This window comes from Grus americana, chromosome 3 (assembly GCF_028858705.1).
Source record: "Grus americana isolate bGruAme1 chromosome 3, bGruAme1.mat, whole genome shotgun sequence".
NCBI lineage: Eukaryota > Metazoa > Chordata > Aves > Gruiformes > Gruidae > Grus > Grus americana.
The window spans coordinates 40812078-40836768 of record NC_072854.1 but is presented as its reverse complement, the minus strand read 5'-3'; the positions used below and the strand labels follow the sequence as shown (position 1 = coordinate 40836768).

The 24691-nt window shown below is 44.0% G+C and overlaps 1 protein-coding gene across 1 annotated transcript in view; it reads left to right on the top strand.

The window, feature by feature from the left end:
* The window catches only part of GABRR2 (gamma-aminobutyric acid type A receptor subunit rho2), a 40853-nt gene extending 23059 nt beyond the window's left edge, over nucleotides 1–17794 (top strand). Inside the window, exons 4-9 of the mRNA XM_054818917.1 lie at nucleotides 2013–2236; nucleotides 6271–6353; nucleotides 7869–8009; nucleotides 8255–8407; nucleotides 10481–10677; nucleotides 14349–17794. Of these exons, the coding sequence (XP_054674892.1) occupies nucleotides 2013–2236; nucleotides 6271–6353; nucleotides 7869–8009; nucleotides 8255–8407; nucleotides 10481–10677; nucleotides 14349–14657 (1107 nt within the window). The 3' untranslated portion in view covers nucleotides 14658–17794. The remainder of the gene's footprint in view (nucleotides 1–2012; nucleotides 2237–6270; nucleotides 6354–7868; nucleotides 8010–8254; nucleotides 8408–10480; nucleotides 10678–14348) is intronic.
* The last annotated feature ends 6897 nt before the right edge of the window (nucleotides 17795–24691 follow it).

Sequence of the window (24691 nt, the reverse complement as noted above, 5' to 3'; positions counted from 1 at the left end):
CCCTAGAAATTGGGTAACCTCGGTCAGGAAGCCTTTACCTACTGCTGCTTCAGCAGGCACCTGGTGCCCCAGAGAAGCACCAGACCAAAGCTGGCCGCTGCTGTGTCTGCGGGTGAGGGGTGCTCTCAGGGCTGCCCAGAACATGGCACATGAAATGTGCTGCCAAAAGCAAGGCACTTCTGTATGCTCATTTGCTGTGCCTCCGGCAGGTACTATCATTCTCTCAGTTCGTCATAAAATTTGTTTCCTAAGGGATTTTCCTACTCATGAGTGGTGAAAAAACCCCTTTTCTCAGTGTGCAACTAGTGTGTGTGCTGGTCAGAAAGGAACAAGCTGTCAGTGATTGCAAACTGCCTCGTTTGACTCATGCTGTGAGAAAACATCCATAAGTTGGATTTTGTACTTAGAAGCAGTCATCAGCTTCCAGTTGGGCTTGATGTTTGCAGCACTTGGAGCTCTGTGTGTTGGCCATTGGAGGCCTGTTTGGACAGGAGCCCTCTCCTTCTCCCAGGCCCTTCCCGCCCTGTCCCCACAGGCAGTCTCTGCGCCCCCTCCCATGGTGGCTGTACGTCACGTCGGGGGTGCCAGGCTGATGCCACATCGGTCCCTGTCCCCCTGCGCTCCCATGATGGAGTTGCCCAGAGGCATTCTGCAGCCGCAGCCTCAGGTTGCCTGGCCCCCTCTCGCCGGAGGGCTGCCCAGGGCTGGTGACCCTGAATAGCCAGGCTCATTTGTACCCCTTTTTTCCTTCTGGTGTAAATGGCACTGACTCCTAAAAAATCATCAGTTATGACTTTTCCTTGCTTTCCTTTTTCCCAGCTCTGGTCAAGCCGACGTGCTTTCCTTGTCCATCCCCTGCGGTTGGCTTTTCCAGCCAGGTTGCAACCCAAGCCCTGCCGGTAGCAGCAGTTGCTGGAAGTGTTTCTTTGGGACTGAAGCTGCAAGGGGAAGGTGGCCAGTGTCCAGGGGGGAACAGGAGCTGGCAGCATCCCTTGAGGGGAGCAGGGAGGGAGGCTGGAACCACTCTGCCAAGGTGGAGGCCTGCATATGGGTGAGAAGATGTGTCCCTCCAGCAAGTGTCTGCCAAGGTCAGAGAGGGAGTCCGGGTGTCCGGCCAGCTCTGCAGCAAGGCAAGAGCAGGCACTGGAGACTTCTTCAACAAATTTGTGGGGAAAAAAAATGTTGGCAGTGCAAAACTCTTTCCGGGGCAGCCCTTTGATATTAAGAGTCAGGTTAACTGATGGTTTGTCGTCAGCAAAGCGAAATGAGGTGGTGGTGGTGGTTTTAGAAAGCAGTCGCCAAGTGGTTAGGAAGAGATCCCAGCCTGTCCTCCTGCCTGCTCAGGCTTGGCAGCTGCAGCTCCCGTAACCACTCACTTAATTGGGAATATAAAGAAAACAAGTGTATTTTATCTCTCAGCATGAGAGAGTAGATTCAGCTCTGAAAGCAGCAGCTGCCAGGTCGGGATCAACAGATGTTTTCCTTTGTGTGACTGAAGCTCCTGCTCCCTCATCGAACTTAAAAGAGAGCTTTATTTTACATTTGTATAGTAGGAAAAACAGTTCCCTCACTTGGTTGCTGTTTGCAACAATTTAGTTATTTTGGGGATAAATTGCTTAGTGTTTAGCCTGACCATTAAACTGATTTTGAAAATGTTTCCTCTAGAACACGCTATCGACACCATAGTCCTTCAAGATAATTTTGCCAGGATTGAAGAATCCTTTCTGCAGGGTGATGATATTTCTCTTGGGGCACACATACACGCATCCCTTTTGGGACTAAACATTACTGGGCATTGTAATACATTGATTGGGGGGTTATGTTTTGTTTTGGCTGAAATTATTTTGTCGGGAAAATCTACTCACAAAGAATATTGGTCCAGGGAAGAAACAATAGCTGAGAGGAGAGAAATTTAATCTACCTAGTATGAGTGAGTTTTCTTTCTGGTGTTTCCTAGATGTAGAGCGCAACACTGACAGACCTCTCTCTGGTTCTCTTCCTTTTTCGTGAAGGATTTCACTATGACTCTGTACTTAAGGCACTACTGGAAGGATGAGCGTCTCTCGTTTCCCAGCACCACCAACAAGAGCATGACCTTCGACGGCAGGCTGGTGAAGAAGATCTGGGTCCCCGATGTCTTCTTCGTGCACTCCAAAAGGTCCTTCATTCATGATACCACCACAGACAACATCATGCTGCGAGTGTTCCCTGATGGTCACGTCCTGTACAGCATGAGGTAATGGTGCAGCCCTGCTGCTCCTGAGCATCCCCCAGGGCTTCACTGTTAATTTTGCTCCTGGCATGGCTTTGCTACCGCCAGGACTGCTACTGCCAACCCTGCTACTCCCACCGCTGATGCAGAGCCCTGTTTCCAGCATGTACAGTACAAGATGTTTCACAGAAAGCTGTGAGGAACCATGCTGTGGGCAGTAACAGGATAATCTCCTCCCGAGGGAAGCTTTCCCCTAACTCTTTGCAGTCAGAGGAGGGCTTAGTTGAGCAGGAATGTTTGTCCCGGGGTCAGTGTGTGATTAAACTGGAAGCTGCTGATATACCAGATGGTGACCTCTATAATTATCTTATTTTGTTTCCTGTTTGTCTAGAAAAACTTTTTTTGTTAGTGTTTTTTGTGGCATGTTGATATGAAGGTTTAACTTTATTGAAGCTGAAATGGCAACATTAAAGACAACCTGCAGTCCCTGATCTCCTAGCAGGTTTGTTGGCTGGAAGAATCCTCAGGCACTATATGACCTAAAGGGTTACCCAGTCTGTGAGCGTACAGACATCATGACTGTGTGTTTGCAGGATTCTGTAATACACAAGGACATGGAGGCTTTATCCTCTAAACTTCTCTACCTTATTATGGATTCCAAAAATACCACAAAAATCACCACTAGCACTTATACCTATTAATTAACAAAGTGAAAAAAAATATATATCATGCTATTACAAATTACTGTCAGCGATCAAAAATATAGCATCAATCAATCATATAGCAACAGCCAATAACAGCAATAACCAAGTAGGTATGTTCTATTACAGGTTACTATAAACTTAACATTAGTAGAGCAACTCATCAACAATATAACAGCAGATATACTTATGACAGTTTGCTTATATGGATGTATAATACTAGTATCAAGTGATACCATCATCTAGTGAACCAAATCATCCCATAGGTGGGAGGACAAACCAAAACAGCCCCAGAAGTGGGCCCAGAGGAGGATAACAGACAGGGTCTCACTTCAGAGATGCTCCGCGTCACGGAGTCTGGCATCAGCTGGGCATCCCCAGTGAGAGTCCCGGAGCTGGTAGAAAGTCTATGCCGTGAATTCATCCTGTTTAGAAATGGAAAAGTACGTGCAGCATGGGAAGTTCTTAGAGAGAGAGGCTCCATTCTGGATAAAGTCCTCCTTATATCGCAGAGGCATAAGAAGGTGTAGGACACCACCACTTTGAAAAGTTAATAGGTGCTGTTCATTTCTATTTTTCACCTGGAGCGGCCAATAGATGATGATGCTTTTTGTTCTTTCAAACCTATTTTTATTTTCCAGACTGTTTTCCACCTTTTCAGACAATAAGTTGCCATTACAGTCCCTTGTTTTTGTGCTTATCAATGATATCTCAGGATGTCTCAGGTTTCTAGGTACCCAGCGTCACTTCAGAGGCCGTCTACTCTTTTCAAGGATGCTGCAGCTTCCCAGGCTGGCAGCCCTTTCTCTGTCAATATTTTTCAGTGGACATTTTCTTTTGCTCAGTAATTTTCCCCTTCTAACCAGGCCACCTTTATGGCTGCTTACATCAGCATCCCAGCAGATTTTATTTCCTTTAGAAGAATGCAAAAAAAGATGCAGAAAAAGACACATTGCCAGAGGAGAAAAGCTTGAAAGCCCAGACAAAAGGACATTTCCCCAGGACAGAAAACATGCTCTCAGTGAACAGTGACCTTTGTATGTTTTGTAGCACAAGGATTTCTGTTCTAGGATCTTTCTGGAACTTATTCACTTCAGCGATGGTAAAATAATTTTCAAAAACAAGGAAAGGTTTTTTATAAAGTTTAACTCAGGAGCCTATTTCTCTTTGAAGAACGAGCATAGTGCACCATATTGTCCCAAGCAGAACAATATCCCACCGTACCAGGGGGCTCTAAAGTTCACTGATATCATAGTCCAAATATAATTCTACTCAATTTATTAAAAAAAACCCCCAACCTAGACAAATTATTAAAACCACAAAGAAATGTGTGTGTGTAAGAAAGAGAGTATGCACCCTATGACCATTTCATTTTGCCTGGTCTTAATGATGAAAATCCCATCTTGACCAAACGCTTAGGAACACTTTCCCTGTTCTGAACCCATTTAATAAATTCATTTATTGCATGAAAGGTCTGATTACCCATACCTTAACTAAGCACCTAAAGATGCTGTCTGTTTTATCAGAACTGGCTGAGAATGAAGGTGCCATGTAGCAGAAGTGACAAGAAGGAGAAAGAAAAATGAAGAAGGAGGTTAGATGTAAGCTTGGGTCAGCACTGAGAGCAGAAGAGCAGGAGAAGGGTAGGGACCTTCTTGACAGAAGTTGCTTGATGTAACTGGATGTTCATTTCCATTGCTCACACCCTGTAGTTCTCCTGTGCTGAAGCCAGCAGCACGCCACTTGTTAGCAGTGCTCAGCAACCAAAATGTTTTTTTAATGGCAAACATTGGCTCTGTTCAGATCTGCTCATTTGCCCACATGCAGAGTATTTACTTTCAAAATTTTCTGTGAGCTGTTGAGGAGGTGATGTTACTTTCTAATGTTACCCACAAGACAGAAAGATGTGAGTTAACCACAGCTGTCTGCACAGGAGTTAAATGGACAATTTGATATGTAAAATCCAAGGAGAATGAGAATCTGCATGGTATTTGGGCCTGGTGGTGTTTAGGACACTTGGAACGTGATCCGGCTGACCAAGCATGGATGTCCAGTGGCACTGGAAATGCTCTCAGGTGTCTTGAGATGTCTGCATGGTGTTGGCACTGGGCTGAGGGACATCGCATTCCTCATTTGAGCCTTGGGCTTTTAAGGCCACCTGAACACTGCACTCTAATTGAGGAATATCTTATTGAGGAGCTCAGTTTCTGTGCTGTCCCTGACTAATGAATTGTTAATGACTACAAGTTGTGCCACAGTTTAGGTGACCCCAAGGAAAGAAAATAGCACATTGTAAAGAGACTGAGCTATACAATGCTATGCGCAACAAGGGGAGGTCATTGCTACAGTATATCTTCTGGAGCATATCTTGACAAAGCTTCTTCAAGTTTTGCTCATATGGCAAAATTTTGCTGTAGTTTTATAATCAAAATGAACAGCGTGTGATTTTCAAGGGTGATGAGGGCATAGGTCAGAGTACGATTTGGATCACAATCCCTTGAACAGAAGAAAAGTTCTTTACAACATCTACAATGAATCTAGGAAACGGTCGCGGCCAACATAATTCAGCATCTGAAATAATGACTCACAGCTGATTTGCCACTACTAAATTGGGAGCTCCACTGCAAATCTGCCCACAAGAGAAAGTTCACTGACCCACTGGAAAACTTGTTACATAATGTTGTACATAACTGGAGTAGTTTAAAAGCTGGAGCTGTGATTGCTGCAGCTCTTTAGCTAAGACCCAAAGTTAATGGAGGCAAATCTCACTCCTTGAAAAACACCTGCACCCATTTTGCACCCCCTGCCCCAGAAATACACACCCCAGATTAAAATAATTTGGTCAAGGACTGGAAGACACTGTTTTGGCCTTAATAATGTATATACCGGAGGAATTTTGTGGCTTGCAATAAAGTTGGTCATGTTCCTCAGGCTTGGGTCATTGTTGGGGTGGCTATGGAGGGGACTGAGCAATAGATAAAATGAGGAAGCCTTAAACCAGGAACCTTTGAATGTGTATGGTGAAGTTATTTTATGTTGTTGCCTTATAGGGAAATAGTTGGATGTAAAACACAGTGGAAGTATCTGTACTGACATTAGTATTACTGTAATGTCCAAGATAGTACTTTAGTTCCTTGACAGGTTACAGCTATTCCTTGAAATTACAGCTTCCTTTGGAGTTTCTGTGTATAATCCATCTCGCTTGGGCCTGGAGAATTGATTGGCATTTTCCTGGGGATTTTATGGTAACACTATGCATAATTGCTGGCTTTAAAGCTGCAGAATGATTTATCTGAGTTAATGTTCTCCCTTCAATGTTCCTCATAGAAACCAACCTTTCTCATTTTTGACTTTTAGGATCACAGTGACAGCAATGTGTAACATGGACTTCAGCCGCTTCCCCCTGGACTCTCAGACATGTTCTCTGGAGCTGGAAAGCTGTACGTTGTATCTGTGCTAATAGCTAGATGTGCTCCATGGCTGGCTGCACACACATAGACTGGGCACATTTCAGAATACAGTCTATTTTACAGCCTGAAAAAATAGTTCACCAGAATTACTAGGAGTCTTTCTATCAATTTACTGTGTTGTATATCTAGCCCTTATGCTGCGAGACAGGGTAATTTGCAAGGAAAGCATCCTTGTATGAATTTTGTAGGCAGCACTTTCAAGCAGAAAAGTTCAACATACATACTAGTTCTCAGCAGCTTGCTGAGGAGAAATTTGGGAGAGAAGTTTTGGTGTGTTCATTGCTTCTGACAGGAAGGTGGTGCTTTCAAGTGTCACAGTAAAAAGATGAGTATAATGATAACTGATTTTCTCTAATTTCATTACCAACGTAGTTTATATATCATAGAATGTTGACCCTGCAAACACTGTGACTTTGGCTCAGCTTCTTTGGGAAGGAGTTGTTCTGTGGAGAATGCAATGGCTGTTCTGTAAACTTTCTGCAGGGTGTGACAAGACTAACATCTAATTGTTTTGAGGTCATCCCAGCTATTTAACTGCATTTTCCTCTACAAACAACAGAATCACAGGGTGATTTAGACTGGGAGGAGAGTTTTAAGTTGGCCTTGAGGTCAGCTAGTCCAATATCCTGCTCAGAACAGGGAGAACTTTATAGCAGGTTGCTCAGGGCTGTGTCCAGTTGGGTTTTGAACATCTCCAAGATAATGGAGGCTCCATAACTTGTGTGCAACCTGTTCAAATGATTGACAGCCCTCATCCTGAAAAACTTTCCTTTTACCTGCTTGGAAAAAGTCCTTTGCTGCAGCTTGTATCCCTTGCCTCTTGTCCTTTTGCTCTGCATCTCAGAGAAGAGTCTGAGAAAAGCTTGTCTCCATCTTCTGTATGACCCTCAGCAGGGCAGCAGTTGGACCCCACCAGACTGCTCTTCTTCTTGCAGCTGAACTAACCCAGCTCCCCCAGCCTCTTGTCTTATGTCATGTGCTCCAGCCCCCTGACCATCTTGATAACCTTTTTTTTTAAATTCACCACTCCTCCTACCTAGTGCACTAACTCTTTAAATTTTCATTTACAGTCTTCAAATATTTCTAGACTTTTGCTTCAAATCACAGCTGTTGCTTTTGCTTTTATCATTCTAAGATAGTTTGAGGTGTCTGTTTCCTCTTCCTCTGAATTCAGGTGTTTATGCAGGTGACTATTTCCTGAGTTATTCTTACCAGTTAGCAATACCTTGTCTATGATTGTCTAGCTGTCATTTCATCAGATGTGTTTCCCTGAATCAGGATGACCAGGATTTTTTGTTTTGCTGTTGTTGTCATGGTATATCATATGCCAAGATCTTTTTAACTTGCTGTTGTTAGCAAACTTACTTGCAGCATTACTTTATGCCAAAGATGCTTTTGTGTTTGTTAATTTTGTCCTGATCTATTGACCTTTTTTTTCCTCTCCATGCTAAAGCCACATTACCTTGTGTTTCTTCTTTTACTAAGATGCTTACACTGATGAAGATCTGATGCTGTACTGGAAAAATGGGAATGAATCTCTGAAAACTGATGAAAAGATTTCTTTGTCTCAGTTTTTGATACAAAAATTCCACACTACATCAAGACTGGCTTTCTACAGTAGCACAGGTATTGGCCTTTTCTAATTTAATGCTATTGTTAAAGCTAATACTGTATTAACTACTTGTGAGAGAGCTCTTGGGATTACATGTCACCGAAATGGAGTCTCCACAGTCTGGACAATACATATTTTGAAAGATCAGTTTCTCTTCTCACTACCCTTTAGAAATAAAAGATCAAAAGAAAGATCTTGCCTCTCTGTGCCTACCATCCAGGCTGTTCTCACTCATTCTGGCTTTCCTCCTCTCTCAAAGGTTGGTACAATCGCCTCTACATAAACTTCACTTTACGCCGACACATCTTTTTCTTCCTGCTCCAAACCTACTTCCCTGCCACGCTGATGGTCATGTTGTCCTGGGTGTCCTTCTGGATCGATCGCCGAGCAGTTCCTGCCAGAGTCTCTTTGGGTGAGAGCAACTGGAACAAGCCATGACTGCATGAAAATCTTTGAATGTGAAAGTTTTGGCAGGAAAGGGAACTGTTCATTTTGATGGTTAAAGATATCGGGCAAGCAGATGTTTGTTTTATCTGATGATTAATATAACATAAAACTTGCGGTTTGTCTTAAGTCCTTCATCACTAAGCAGTCCTCCTGATCTATACTTAGCTCAGGACAGAAAGGGCTGTGGTTTTAAAAATAAAGTTTGGCAGAGAAGAGAGGTTTCAGTATTTATGAGTCAATAAATCAAGTTTTTTCCTTGTTGTCCAGTCCTGCAGTTCTGAGATATTACCATAGGTAAGGGTAGAGTTTCACAGGAATTTAGGCACCTACAGGGAGTCTAAGGCTTCTGTTACAATTTTCATAAGAGCATTTCATAAGCAGGATCCTGCTGTGTTCCAGCTGCCATAGTGGGTGTTCCAGCCCAGGTATGGGTCTTCCCAACCAACTGGCGCTGGTGCCATGGGTGGTGGCCTTCTCCAGGCTGCCTGGAGGGTGCTGTTGTGGCACATCTTCACAAAGTTGGGAAAGAAAGGCAGCAAGGGATCTAGTCCTATCAGCACCTGCAGATTTAGGCGTTGCTCCATCTGGTGTGCCCCTGGGGACACTGAGGGCATCTCTGTAACATCAGGCTTCAGACAACAGTGAGGCAGTGAAGGGAGCGTGGCTTTCCTCTCACATCTGCAGTGCTGAGGATGAGATGCCACCAGCCCCGAGGTCAGGCAGAGGTTGCGTTTCTCCTCTCAAGGAGAAACCGAGGGTCCAACACTTATGGAGTAGGGAGGTCTTTCATTTGAGGGAATGCGAAAACGAAGAAGATGCTGCTTGAAAATCCTGTGCACACCAATCTGCCTCTCTGGACATCTAAAACCCATCAGGAGGAGGCTTTGTCTGCCTCCGGACCAGAGGAAATTCTTTCAGCTGAGCATAAAAAGAGCCAATTTGTTTATCATTCCATGCATAGTTTGGAGGAAGGCAAAAATGTAATAGGAAAAATCTCTGAATGTTAAGATGTAAGGCTTCCAATACTAAAAGCGTAAAAGCAGTATTTTAGCCTACACGTTTGTCTAATTTAGAGAGCTATGCACTGCAGCAAACATATGAGAAGAGGTGGTCATGAGCCTGCTCCACTGAAAGAAATGTGCTCAGTGGATATTATTTAAAAAAAATTAGATCCTGATGAAAAGTGAACAATGGTAACTGTGTTTACAGTGGTCACTGTTTTGAGATGGCTGAAGTAGTTATGAATGCTTTTTGGCTCTGTTTTCTCTATTTAAGTGGCTTGAGGAACTTGTAAATATTTTTCTCTCCATGACAATTCACAGTATATACTATTTTGCAGGATTTTATCTATATTTGTCTAAATATATACATGCATACACATGTCTATATATATACATATTCATACACATATATATAACCATAAATACATACATGTATGTTTATAAGCACATACACATGCACACATCTATATATATATTACAATGGTTGTTGTTCAAAACCTTTTGTTTCCCACAGCTTGAAGTGTAGACAAATATTCCTAGAGGTAAAAACGTAATGCTTTTCTTTTTCATAGTTTCATGCAAAAAAATTTCTCATTATTGCACGTCTCTTTTCAGATCAGTGATTTAGATCAAATCCTCTTTAGCTGTGATCAAAAGTCAGTACTAGGTTGCTTTCTGGCAGTGCCTGTAACACAGATTGGTACAGCTAGGAAACAGGAGTCCTTGACACCATTGGTCTTAGCAGACCTGACTCTAAGCACTGTGTTAAAATCCTGGAGGTTAAGGAGGGAGTTAGATGCTGTTCCTAGCAAAATGATGGCTGCTTTGTTGTTCCTCAAAACTAAACCCATCATGCACACCAAAGTGCAGGCAGTGGAACAGTTCTGCATTGGCAGGAGAGATACCTATCACAAGTTTATTTTTCATACCTAACATTTTTTAGGGCATCATGTAGAGCATAATTTCTGTTTTTCTTGAGGCAAAAGCCTTACAGACTGTATCAGTCAATAACATTTATTTCTCTCGGTTCTTTCCAGGGATAACCACTGTGCTGACCATGTCTACAATCATCACTGGGGTGAACGCCTCCATGCCCCGCGTTTCCTACATCAAAGCAGTGGACATTTATCTGTGGGTCAGTTTTGTGTTTGTCTTCCTCTCGGTGCTGGAATACGCAGCAGTGAATTACCTGACTACGGTGCAAGAGAGGAAAGAGAGGAAACTCCGGGAGAGGGTGAGAAAAACTTTTGGTTTGTTCATCCATTTATTCCTTTTTGTCTTACAGCTGATCTGGTCTTTATATTGACTGGTTTGTGTCTGTAAATGGGAAAACATCCATGTGCATATAATTGGATATGTTTAGACTGCTCTGCCTTGGGCTGAATTGCTAACACCAGAAAAAAAGTAGTTGGTCTCATGGGTCTTCATAGAAACATCAAAGAAGAGGAGAGCGTGACCTGAACTGGGGAAGATTGCAACCTGGAACTGTGTGGGGATGACAGAGGGGAAAGCATCAAATCTGGTACTTCACTGCAGCTGCCACAATTGCTATATTTTTAAGCTAAAGGTATTAATTGGGTGCAAATTCATTTCCCCCCTCTACAGTCAGCTTTAGTCCGGAAACTGGATTCAATGGCTGTAACAGTGGAGTTGTTCCCCATTACCAAAGACAAACAAGAGTCAACCAAGTTTATGCTTGTGCTTTTTAATGTGCTATGAAAAGTCTTACCCTGCATCCTTGGAGTTTTTCAAGACCTGACCAGATATAGCCCTGAGCAGCCTGGCCCTGCTGTGAGCAGGAGATAGGACTAGAGACATCCTGAGGTCCCTTCCAGCCTGAATTATCCTACAGACCCGTGAACCGTTCTTCTTTGTAATTAAACAAAACACCATCACCTTTGGAACACTAGGGCTTGGAACCAAATCTTTTCAGTCCCCACACACCCAGAATATCGTGTTGTACAGCTTCTTTCTTCCCATTAGGAACTCGCCATATTAGTTCAAAGGTAACGTTGGTCACCTACTGCCTTTGACTCCTGGAGAAATTTGTGTCAGCCTTTCAGAAATGCCAATACAGACATCCTCTTTCATATGATTTGGCTGTGACGTTTCCCACTCTGAAATACTCTGTTGGCTTTGCATGTCCTTCTCTTCCCCTTCCACTTCTTCCTATGACTTCCTTCAAGTACAGAATAGACCACCTATCAGCCCAGTACCTTTCCTAGTTGACAATTCATCAAAAATTTAGTTAGATACACTTTAAAAAGAGATTGGAATAAATTCAACAGACTCCTGTGACAAAATTTTACCTCTCTACAAGGTCTTCTCAACAATAGTGTGATTCTGGAAAGCTGCTTGAACAGGTCCTGAGTATCTCGATTTATCTATGCCCCCATTCTAGTCCCCACCCAGGGCCCTGCAGTTCTCTGCAACACCAGGTAGAGATGCTCTGTGCAAGCACAGCGAGCCAAGTGTGTCTTACCTGCTGTGCATGAGCAGTGATCTGTGGCCTTTTAGCCAGATCTGCTCAGACTTCCCAAGTCCAAATAACAAAAATCATCCTTGCTAGGTTCGACTTGCCTGAAATAAACCTGCATTTTCTTTTAAAAGGCAATACCCCCTCTCCTTTGTCTTTAACTGTATTGAAGGGATGAAATGAACTTGAGAGGGTTTGTTACTGTTCTGCTAAATTTTCAGGAATGTTTTCCCACATCCAGTGATGGCATAGCTTGTAATTTATATCACAAATCTGCCCTTTATCAAGTCTTGTACATTTAATTCTGTATTTAGCAAATGGCTTTTTACTACCCAAGGTAAAATATTCTATCAAGTCTTCAGTGGTGGTAATGGGAACAGAGATAATAAACAGCATTATATGAGGGGATTGCAGCAAAATGTAGGTGAGCGCTCTTGTAGAAGCAGAAGAGACATTTCTCACGGTAAATGTAGATCTTGTCAGGCAATGCTGCTTCCCTGTGAAAGACCCCCAAAATCCTAATGTGAATATGTTAGGCTGCCCAGAGAAGAGCTCTATGTTGTGTCTACATTAAGAAATTAAAGGCTGATGGGCATGGAGTATCTAAAACTAAACCTCCTTTCCCTCAGAATCGGAGTGGTTGCTGTGAACTGCCTGTGGCAAATGGTCTGCGGCCAATGCTTATTCCCAAACCATACCTGGGAGCTTTTTGGTGCTTGTTGACCTGGACAAAATTCAGGCCAGAGACATTTCTGACACTCTAATAGCATTGTCAATTTAGTTCCCATGCCCAGGGAACACCTTTGACAGTGTTTAATTCATTGGTGTGGACGTAGACTGAAATTGTTGCAGGGTGAAATTATGTAGCATACTTCTGCATGTATGTGCCTGTGTGAAGATGGGTGTGATTTAAGACTCTGCGGAGTTGGGCTGCTAGTACAGTAGGCTCCCTTGTCCATAGGGGTGACTGTCATCACATGTACATGAAGCCATGAGAACTGCAATTTGACCTGGAGGCTGAGAGTAAATCTGCAGAATTTCTTTCTCTGCTGGGTCCTGCAGCAATTAGCTTATCGCTGTTAACCGCTTTCCCTTCCACCCACCCACCATCTCCTGGACCTGTCATCAGTTGATGATAAAGAGCCTGATGTAATTCTTCCCTGTGGGGGTTTTTTGTGGCTTTCGGGTTAGTTGTTTTTTTTTTTTTTTTAGGTACACCTGCTTAGTATAAAAATACGTCTTAAAACCCAACTGATGTTTAGCTGTACCCATGGAGTGGTGAAAAAAATTCCTGGAGTGGTGGGTCTAACAAGTAGAGCAAATGGGCTACAAACTTATCATGTTTTTCTGCACACAATCTGCTGATACCAAATCATTTGGTTATGGCTAGAACACAGAAAACACTTCTTCAGTTAATTTTCAGGTTTTCACTAAGCAACGTGATCTGTTGGTTAAATAATTTGAAGAAAAAGCCTTTAGTGCAGAGTTTTCCAATGGCATCCTGAATATTACATATTCATATATATACATGTTTTTATATATATTTTTTTTCAGGATATATGCATTTCTGTGTATACATACTTAATTATTTTAGCTGAACTTATCCTTGAAAACAAGTCCTTGGAAAACCCACACATCAAAGTTGGTGGAGGAGGGAATTGGGGGGTCAAAATATTATTGGGTAATGAGGAACCAGAGGCAGGAACTCCTAGGAGAAAGGAGGTTTTGGAGTCCATTTTCATTGCATACAAATATATAATCCATATTGCTGGGACAGAAAACCTGCAGATTTTAAACAGTAGAAGACAGTATTTGCTATTCAAAATTCTATCTGTATTTATTGATGTTTTTAGACTTATGGGATACATGCGGGTGCTGCTGAAGTCAATGAAAGTTTCGACATTGACTTCAACAGAGCTGGGATTTTACATTAGGATTTCTTTTAACTGGTCTTCTCCTTGGTTTAAAATCAGATTTACAAAGAAAACGTGTATCTGTGAAACCAGAACTTGGCCCATTTTTTTCCATAACGTGTACCGGATAAGCCATTTCCACAGATAAAACTGCATCTTGTCCTTGAATATTTATAAACACAAAGGCTGCACAATAAGGAATCTCAAGACAGCAAGGCTGAACAGAGCTAGCTAAGAAAACCTTTTCGTTGGTTTTTCTGTCTGCTAAAGCATTTTTCTAATCTTTTCTGAAGCTGCTTGTCCAAGCAGTGTATCTAAACCACGTCTCTTCCTTTTGGAACAGAAGCAAAAAAAACAAACGAAACAGTGGCTTTTTTTTTCAAAGAGAAACTTATAGTATCTCAACTAAAATGTCAAGCTCAACTGCTTACCAGCTGTCTGTTAATAGAAAGACATAATTTCTGTTGCTAATGTGTTCTGCCAGTGTTCAGCTATATTTCTCGTTTATGTTCCTAGTTTCCATGTACATGTGGAATACCTCATTCAAAAACTATGATGCTGGATGGAAACTACAGTGAATCTGATGCCAACAGCCTGGCAGGATATACAAGAAACCAGATGGTCCCAGAGGAAGAAAAACAAGAAAAGATGGTTGTGCACTTAGCTATGAGCAAAGAATCTAATTCATCAAGGAAAAGAGGCCTGAAGGGCCATGTGGGCTTACGCATCATCCAGAACACTCATGCAATTGATAAATACTCAAGATTAATATTTCCAGGCACCTATATATTTTTTAATTTGATATATTGGTCCGTCTTTAGCTAAGCATGCTGGCACAGCAGTGACTGAAGCAGAAGACATTTACGAAACTCTTTTGTTGGTTCTTTTTCAGTCTAACCTGGATCCAAAGCCAGAAAACTTATTATTTTATTGCTTCTTTGGAGGTAAAGGAGAGGGCACATCCTCCAGCAGGCAACTCCATGTACAGGCATCACGGAGGAACCTGCTGTGCTGGTTGCTTTCCAATCCACACCCCAGCTCCCATTTGCTTTATGACACATGTCATTTCTCATACTTGAAAAGATGTGCTCACCATTTGCCCAAAAGGTGCTGTATGTTCATTTGGGGCCGGCCATGCTGGTGGGGCCTGCTGTGCAACGGACAACCAGAGACAGTGCTCACGTGGGCTGTCAGGGATTGACAAATGCAACTTGCAAGGGGAGGTCTGGACAGCACCTCTCCTGTAAGGGAACTGAATGAGGCCTTTCCTTTTCAAAATCTCTGCTTTTGAGCAAATCCTTTTATTTTTCTTTGACATACGAACATCATATTTCTTTCTATTGGCTTATGAAGAAGACCTCCTTTAGGATCCAAACTCTGCTTTCTCTGAATAGGACCTTCATTAATACCATTAGATCAGTTGACTGGCCAGGATCGGCAGGGTTGGTTACAGAGTGCAGGTGGTTTGTTTGAGTCGGTGGTCATTTTTTTTCCAGATTAGAAGTAAGGAGTGATAATGAGGCAGAGCAAAGAAGCTCACAGACTCACAGAAGCTGGCTCCCAAAGTACCTGGGTAATGAAAACAGGGAGGTTTAGGTATGTGTTCTCCATATAACTTGAGCACAGCACATGATATGTGGCACCTGCCCTCTAAAATGAGAGGGGAAGCTGATGTGTAGCATATACAGTCAGCACACGGTGAACGGGCAGTGTCTCTGGGATGATCGCTTTCTCTCTTCAGAAGCAGAAGACAGTGTCGAGGCCAGCACTGGTGGCTTTCAAGGATTTTCCTCACCCCTGTGAGGAAAGGGCAACCCACAGAGAAACTGTATATCCCAGTGTGCCTCTCCCAATCAACACATTGTCCTTCTGTTCAGGCATTTTGGATCAAGAGGGAGAGATGTCTGCCAGAACCTCTCTCTGCAGAAACACAGGCATGTCAGAGATTAAATGGCCATACTGTGGGATTCAATGAAATCCTGCCTAGCCTCTGGCTCCAGGGTTGATGTAAGTCCTTTGAAGCTGCTGGAGACCATTGTAACAAGCTTCTGTGTTTGGCATTTCATTGTTTGTCCTGTGATATCTCCCTTTCCTTTGCTAACAATGCTGACAGCAAAACCCAAATGTTGAAACATGATAGCAAGAAGACAATGATGTCCAGGTTTGTGTGCTCCTTATTTTTAGAAAACACCATGACTTTTTGGCTGTGGTGGAGATTATGTTCATCAAAACATTTGGCTACCAAGCTGAAACTCAGCAGGGTGAAACAGAGCCTGAAATGTGAAGACCCAGGACTGAGGTTAGGAGCTGACTCAATGATAAGATTAAGTTACACATCTGAGTGGGGTTGGGTCATGAAGATTCATATAAATAACATGAATAAAGGAAAAGCAAACAAAAATACTAATAAAACTGTAACTACTTGTTGGCATGTGAAATCTTCTGCTTAATTGTGATGTCCTAAATCTCAAGGGAAATAGAAGATGGCAGGGAAGCGTCAACTCCAGGCTGTCAACAATACCCAGGTTTTTCCTCGTGCTTCAAATACTGCTGCCTAAGTCACACTGATTTACTGGAAACAAAATTGATGAGAGAAACTAAAATGAATAACTGTGTTCCCCTTTCGTTAGCCATGTTAATAAGTGACATGAATGGAGTTCTGTCTGGTCATAAAAGTAAGAAAATACAGCCCTGAAATCACTGGCAAGAAGAGGACACATGGAAGGACAGCATCTGAAAGAAAGGATTGCCCTGTATCCCAGCCTGCCACTCCTCTCCTGAGCCACCAGGTCAGTGCGTTTGCCACTCATGGCTCTCCTTGGAGCTGAAACCTGGATATTTCTCACATCGACAGGTGGAGGTCACTACAAAAAAGATAGAAAAAATGTTAAAGAAATAGCCCACTCATCTTTTGAGAGGTTAAAGCCTGGTTAACAGTATGCATTCTTCAGCATTCGCAGTTTTGAGTGTAAACCAGGAACCAATGCCACAGCTGGCAGCAGGACAGCGCAGTGAAGGGACCTTTGCTGGGGGAAGGCAGCAAAACTGCACCATGAAGTCACCATGAGTCACAGGGAGTGAGAAGCTTGGTTCCTGTGCCCCCCCGTTTTGTCAGTCTTTCTGCATTACCCATGGCACGTGCCACTTAACCTCTCAGTGCCTCATCTCCTCCATCTGGAAAGTGGGGAGCAATAACATTTACCTACCTCACGAGGTGCCCAGGGGCTTAACTTGCTTAACTAGCACGTGTGTGGGGCATGGTTATGATTTCTGAGTAGGTCGCCCAGTGGGAATCTGAAGGTTTTTGTCTTAGTTATCAGTGAGTTCTTCAAATGTGTCCTCTGAATCAGTCCAGCTGGAAGAAAGGGGGTATCTCCCCCGCCTTATAATGATATTAAGCCAGATATCTCCCCTGCATTATAATGATATTAAACCAGAGATAAATGTAGCCCAACAGCCAAAAAAGTGAGCACTGTCAATGAATAATGCCTCCTGGCATACAAAAAAAAAAAAAAAAGAACTCCTAGTGCTTCACTTTTTGCCATTTGTTTTTATTACATCACCTGTTTCCTTGGAAGTTTTGTGGAGACAAAGACAGTCCTTCAGATCCTATCATCTTTGTACTACTGCTGCCTGTAGTTCAAATGCTAGCTAATAAACATCTTTTGGAGAGGCCACCTTATTGTTATCTCATGTGCATGTGTACATAACTGATAGAGATTGATGTCTGTTTCTACCAGACACAATTATACAGCCTATAAAACCATCAATGTTTCCATTAAAGGAAAAAAGTATCTCTATCATCTTAGGCACCACTTATTATTCATCAAAACAAAAGATGAAAAATATAGATGCAAATAAAACCAAGACACTCCTTCAGGCAGCAGATGAATTGTATTTTTCTGCTTATTAAAAGGAGAGTGGCTAGGCATGAAACTAGAACAAATATTTGAAGTGTGGTATTGAGAATGTATTTCACCTTTCATCTCCTCTGGTTTACAAGAAGAGAGAAAATGTCAGCCCCGCTCATTCTGCAGCTGGCTCCATTGTACTTCTACTTACTTCTAACCAAATCATGTCCTTGAAAGAAAGTAACTCTCTCTATAGATATGTACACATATGTATAATGTATATGACACATATGTACAATGTATATGCAGGTAGCATATAACGAAGGAAGACACTGAGACATGTACCTATGTTAAATAGTGTACATATGTGAAATTGTAATATATTGTATGTAAATTACCAATTATTATGCCCAGAAAACTTACTATGTTGAATTGAAAAAAGGTTCTTGTTGCCAGCCAAGAGCCAAGATACAAGGCATTGGCAAAAATTATGGGTTCTTTCATGTTTTCCTTCTGAAAAAGGAAGCATTGAGAAGTTTGCAAGAAAGGCTGACGCTAACCTGATTGTACAATGCATACAATCCACTGTGCTGATTGCTGTAATCAAACCTGGTAATAAAATAACAGATGGAAAGGGTGGAAAAGAGTCCATTTCATGGTGCGAACTTTAAAATGTGATTTTAATTCTCTTTGGAGATCTGTTACCTATGAGCTAATGCCCAGGGGTAAAGGATTTGAATAAACACCTCATTTGTAATTGATTTTAAATAAAAAACATCTCAAAAGGTGGGAGAAATGCACTGGAAGCATGCAAGTTCTTTGAAGTATGCAAAGCTCCTTGGGAAAACTGAGCTGTTAATTACAGCTATAAGCTAGAGACCTTTTGTGAAAACTGCAGCCCACAACTGAAGAAATTTTCGTAATTACTTCACATTTAAGGGCACATTTTCAAAAGCCCAAATGGCAGGTATATATCTCAATCTCTATTTGATTATAAATGAGAACTTGTCATTTTATTCCTCCTTTGTGCCTTTGAAAAGATTGTCTCCACACTTACCAATGGCAGATAAAACCGTGCTGAGGTCCCGGCTGCCCGATCTCAGCTATTATCCCTAATGCAGACAATGGGACTAAAGTAAATGCACACGGGCGAGGCTGATACCCTGACCACTGAATAATGGCTATTGTCTGTCAAATTTCCACAATGGAGAGATTACAGCAAGGTACAATCTAAATAACTGAGATGCTGCCTTGCTGAAATTTAAAGAACAGAAAAATGTATTTAAAAACCAGCAAGACTTTAGCACTATTAAAATTAAAATGTAATCCAGTCTCACACTAAGCTGATTAATTCCTTTGCAAATATTGACATTTGAAATAATGTATCAGGGTCATTACTTTCCTGGTCAGAGGAATTACCATTTCAGATGAAGTGAGAAGAGTGGAGAGGGAAATCATGCATGAGCAGAGGGTCAGGCGCTGCTCTCAGCATCCAGTTTTTTGCGGTGGTGCAGGGGTGACTGCCAGGCTGAGCAGAGCCCGTTGCGGAGGTGAGGATCATGGGACCCAGCTTTCCCAAGGCGCTCGGTGTCTGGGCACCACACATCACCATGTAGCACTCCTTGATTTGGGCAAGAAAAAGCTATCCTCTGCCAGATGTGGTGGAATCCCCACCAGCTGTGGGGCAGTCATGAGGGGTGGTGTGGTGCAGGTGGTGCAGCTGTCTTGGCTAGAGGTTTGGGTTCAGTTCTGGCCACGTGTGTCATTAGCTGGTCCCTAGCCAGGGTTTCACACAGGAGCCACATGCCTGAAGCAGCCCCAGGCAGAGAAACACCTGGCAGAGGCCCCTCCACATCAACCCAAGGAGACATGTACAGCACCCAGGTGCCCCCCTCACCTCCTGACTCATCCTGCCAGCATCAGAGAGATGGGGGCAACATCACTGGCATGTCACGAAAGGTGTCCTCGAGCCCTCCCTGTTGCAAGGGACCCAGGAACCAGGACCGTCCTGTGTTGCCTGTTCCTCAGAGCAAGCAGCAAAGCCCTTAGCAGATAATTAGACGGCTGATTTTTAAGATTCCCTGCCTTTGAGAGAATGCGTAAGACTTATCTTGGCCAGTTGTCCAAATTGGACTTCTTCCACAAGTCTTTTAGGGGTCTCTGAGTGTGGATATGTGCACTTGCAACCATAGAAATTAGCTTAGGAAAAGTGCCTGGCAACTCAATCTATGCAAAATGCATATAAATGATATGGGGGGAAAAAAAAAAAGATTTTACTGCTCTACTTGTCACGCAGATTTATAGAAGAAAATTGTGTGTTTAGCTTAGAGGGAATTCAGAGAGGGAAATGAAAGGACAAGTTAATTGTAACGACAGTTTGAATTACTTGAACAAATATATTTTGGGAAATGGGACAGAACATTAGAGCTATAAAACTCTCTAACCTCCTGGCTCTTTCCATTTTATCTGGATTTTTATTAGGGTCCAAATTCATTTCAACCATGAAATTTTAAACCTTTCTTATTAAGGTGCATAATGACCACATTTTTATAGGTACGGCTGGGAGGAGACCTTCAGTGCCGCGCACAGATTGTAATTGCAGCAGCCTCCATGTAACAATGCTGCTCTTTTTCCATCTAGAGTTTCAGGAGAGCTGCCATTCCACAAAACAGGAAAGGCAGTTATTCAGCCATTAGGCAGGGAGACAAGACACTCTCCAAGGAGCTGGACAAGAGAAAGACCATATAATTTGCAGCAGATAGTAGCCTCGGCATCTAATGCATATTGCTAGGTGCTCAGGTGCGGTGCTGAGGAGGACTTTGTAAGACTATGTGGGGAGGAAAGGAAACTCCTGCTTGGGCCAGATCTGGAGACACTAACCATCTCGGATGGTCATCACCCTAACCATCACCCCCAGCCATGATGGTGACACAGATGCAAACTGCCACACTGGGAAAGGTGACAAAGGATGTTTCCTCAGGGCTTGGTCCCATGTACTGTGCCTCTGTGAGACCCTTCCTTTGCAGGGTTAAGGTCCATGTGCCCCAAACAGCTCTGATCTGGCCCCAGGACGGCACACTGAAGGAAATGTTTCTCTTCCTCTGGGGATGGGGGCTCTCCATGTCTGTTTTGTCCGTGAGGGAGGTTGGTGCCCTGGTCTGCAGATGCGGTGCCTGTTTGCAGGATTTTCCTGTCAGATTCCTGCCATGTCAGACCTCCCTTTCATCCCAGCGGTGGCCCAGGAGAGGAGGAGGAGCCCTTGCTTCAAAGGGCTGGTTCATTTGGAAAGGGGCTGGTGTATGGCACAGGAAGCAGAAGAAAGGATCAAAATCCCTGCTGATGACTTGGGGTCAAATGGTCTGTCCCAGACTCTGGCACTCTGTGCCCTAAGTGCCGGAGGATATGAAAACTGTGCAACTCAATTTTGAACTGAGCCGCTAAATGGAAATGGCACTTGCTGAGCTGCCCAGAGCCCTCACTGCCACTCACATGAAGTAAGGCTGGGGTAGGAGTTCTGTGGGTGTCATTCTTTACCTCACTAACATGCGCGGGAAGGCCTGGTGCCCAGCAGTGATGCTGCCCAGGAATGATGCTGCCCATCAGCTTGCCCTTCCCCAAGCTCAGCCTCCCACAGAAGGGCTCTCCCCATCTCCTGCCCACCCTCGTGCAGGCCCAGCCACACAGCTCTCAGCAGGGCATGGCTTCCTTAAAAAAAAGGAAAAAAAGTAGGGAAATGGAAAGAAGTAAGAAGAGGAAAAATGTCCCCCCACAAATGAAAGAAAATATTTTTTGTGACTGTGCCAAAGGCAGTATTTTGCCAAGCCATTAGCTGCTCCTCGCTTCTCCAGCTTTTCTTTGATCATGACTGTAATGCTTCTGCTTTCCCTTCCTTAGTCCTCTGGCAGCTGACGTAAACATTACAGCATGTCAATATTCTTCCCACGTCTCAGCTGGTGACAAAAGCCATGAAAACAAGTGACTAACAGCTCCAGTGCAAACCACCTTTGTGCTGGTGCTCTGCCAAGGGAAGAAATCGTTCAGGCTGTTTTACAAGTACAAACTCTGTCTGTAAGATCGTTTCCTTACTGTGTCAATCCAATAAACCAATTAGTTGAAGCAGTTTAGTTGGGAGGAGGTAAACCAGCCTCCTCGCTTTCTGCCATCATTAGAGCAGGTAATGGACTCGAAGACTTCACATGCACTTGCTGCCAAGCAGACACCCCTCCAGCCGGCTTCTGGTGTCTACCCTGATCCTCTTTTCTGGTCTCTGTCAGGCTAAGAGAGGAGATCAGGAATCGCCCAGAAATAAGCTGATGGCAGCCACAGAAGAGGGAAAAGAGGCTAAAAAATGTTTCTCAAGGGATGGGAAGGCTGGAGAGGGTGAAGCTGCTGAACTCGGTCCCTGGGCGCTTGGGCAGAGTGTGCACGAATGGCACAGGCTCGGTGCATGCCTGTCTCTGGCACAGCGCAGTGAGGCCCAGCCCAGCTCCCTCACCGACCCCTTGCTGGCCAAAGAACGGTAGACTTGGGGCACACCCCCACAACTGCGACAAGGCCGCCATGCCGAGCGTTGCTGCAGCAGTCAGGGGCTGGCAGGGCTGCGGGGAGGCCAGCCAGCCGGCTCCCACGCCCGAAGGCAGCATCAACTGAACTTATTTCTGACAGATGCTCGTGCAGCCTGCTCTTGAAAACCTGTAATCCCACAGCCTCCCCGGGCAGTTTGTACCAGTGGTTAACCAGCCTTAAAATTAGAAAATGTTTACTGGTAGCCAGGCTGAATCTCCCTTCCGGTAACTTGGGTCTGTTACGCCCTGTGCTACCTGCAGTGGATATGAAGGAAAGTTTATGTACCTAAGTTTACAGATATCTATCAGGTTCCCTCTGCTCTTCACTTCTTTGGACTAGGTGACCTCCATTCTGTCTGTGACCCTCCTCGAAGCTCCAGAAAAGCCTGACAACAGCCTTACTACAATTGAGCCCTGCTCACCCCTACCATTTCCTTCTACAGAAGAAGTGGCATGGTTTGAGGTTGGCATTTGATTTTTTTTTTTTTTGGTATATATTTTCCAGCTATTTCATTAAATGTCTCATTACACTGCATAGAGATGATAACTCATCCATGAACAACAGCCTCATCTTTTCCATAGCACCTGCTAAGCTTACCTGGTAGTCCAGAAGTGACTAGTTTTGAACATTTACAAAAATTCTACTGGGCAGAATAAACCCCTCTCCTGCCTGAATCATCAATAAGCTCACACATTCCATAAATGCACGGAAGTGCTTTTCCATGCCTTCTGCATCGCTGCGAAGTTTGGTTCCTGCCATGGTAGCAAATAATGGCCCCAGCATAATCCGAAGCAGGACTTTCACAGGATGGGTCTCTTTTATGAGCTCAACTCTGCAGCGGGGAGGCTCTGATGAGCTGAGGCCACGTCCTGCAGCCGCCCAGAGAGGCAGGAGGAAGGCTGAGCCCATGCCCTGCCCTGCCCAGCTGCCCTCCCTCCCCTGCACCAGCACACGCGTGGGTAGGCAGGCGGAAAGCTGGGCCTCGTGCGTGCCTGGGATATGGATAAGTGCATTTTCATATTACATCTAATGTAATAAGTCAGTTAAATGCCCCTAGTCTGGGGAGGGCAGCATGTTAATAAACAGTCGTTATCAGCAGTTGACAGTTGGTTAGCACAGATTAATTCCTAATGAAGAAAAAAACTCTTTATATAATGTAATGCTTCTGGCCGGGGATCAAGGGTTGCAATCATCCACCCACGGCAGACCTTTAAATCCGGCTTTGTTCCACTGCAGGAAAAATAGACCAAAAAAAAATCTGCTATTTTTTAAAGGTTATGATTCAGCCAGCGTCACTCAGATCCTAATTCCAAGAGCGCTGAGCTTGTTTCCTAAAGAGTACAATATGTTGCACCATAGCCTGGTGATGCAGATGCGGTGGAGGAGGCGGTGTGAGGCGGGAGGGGGGCACCACGCGAACCCCATGCCCCGGGGATGCAGGAGATGGCCTCATACAGCCCCGGGCACGCCAGAGCTCTTGCATCTGGTGGGATGATTGCATGTCCCTGGCCACATCCACAGGTGTTTGGAAGGAATTTTATAATTATGGCTTAAAGCAAGAATTATTCTATTTTACTTGAGCATCTTATATTTTACAATATATTGACTTACACAAAATAAATGTACATTAAGTAGAAGCAGCCCCACAAGCTGTGACATGTGAATAAGAGAAGACAAATGAGACTCACATCTCCTGAGCAGCGTGGGTCCTCAGCAGGTAAAATGGGATCTCTCAGATGTTGGGGTTTTCTTTCGTCTCCTTTCTGTTTCACCTTGCTTTTCCACAGTGATGCTAAGCTGTGCAAAGCAGATTAAATCTGTAAGAAGTGTGAGAACAAAGTAAGTTCTGGGCAGGCAAAGGACTTCAAACAGGGAGAAAGGCTGGCAGCAGAGATACTGTCATAGGCAGAGACTTCAAAAGAGACGCAGCAGGTGATTAACTTTGCAACTAATCGGTGCAGACGGAGCGAGGTACGCAGGCTGCGTGAGCAAGGCCGTACTCTGCAAATTTCTATTTAAGCGATTCCTTAGAGTTTTTGCCATTTATGTACACTCGTGTTAAGGGGATCTGGAATTGCCCTGTGATCGTGTCTGGGAGCATGATGTTGCCCCTAAGGGTGTCTCATCTCCCCGGGTCCCAGGGGTGGGAGGGCAGGGGCATCACCGCTGAGGGAGTGTGCTGCCAACGCAACAGCCTGGCCAGCAGCACCCCCAAACTGCTCTGCAGCTTAAACTAACACTGCGGCAGATGAGAGAGGTGAAAAGAAACACCATGGGGTTGCTGCCCAGGCTAATGCTGCCCATTTCCAGAAGTCCCTGACCACCAAAGGGCTGTCAGCTGATGGTGCCCGGGTGTGCAAACGAGGCTTCCCAGCAGGCTGCCATGCAAGCAATGGGGATTGGATACTGATGTGAGCAGAGAAAATGGTCATCACCCCCTCT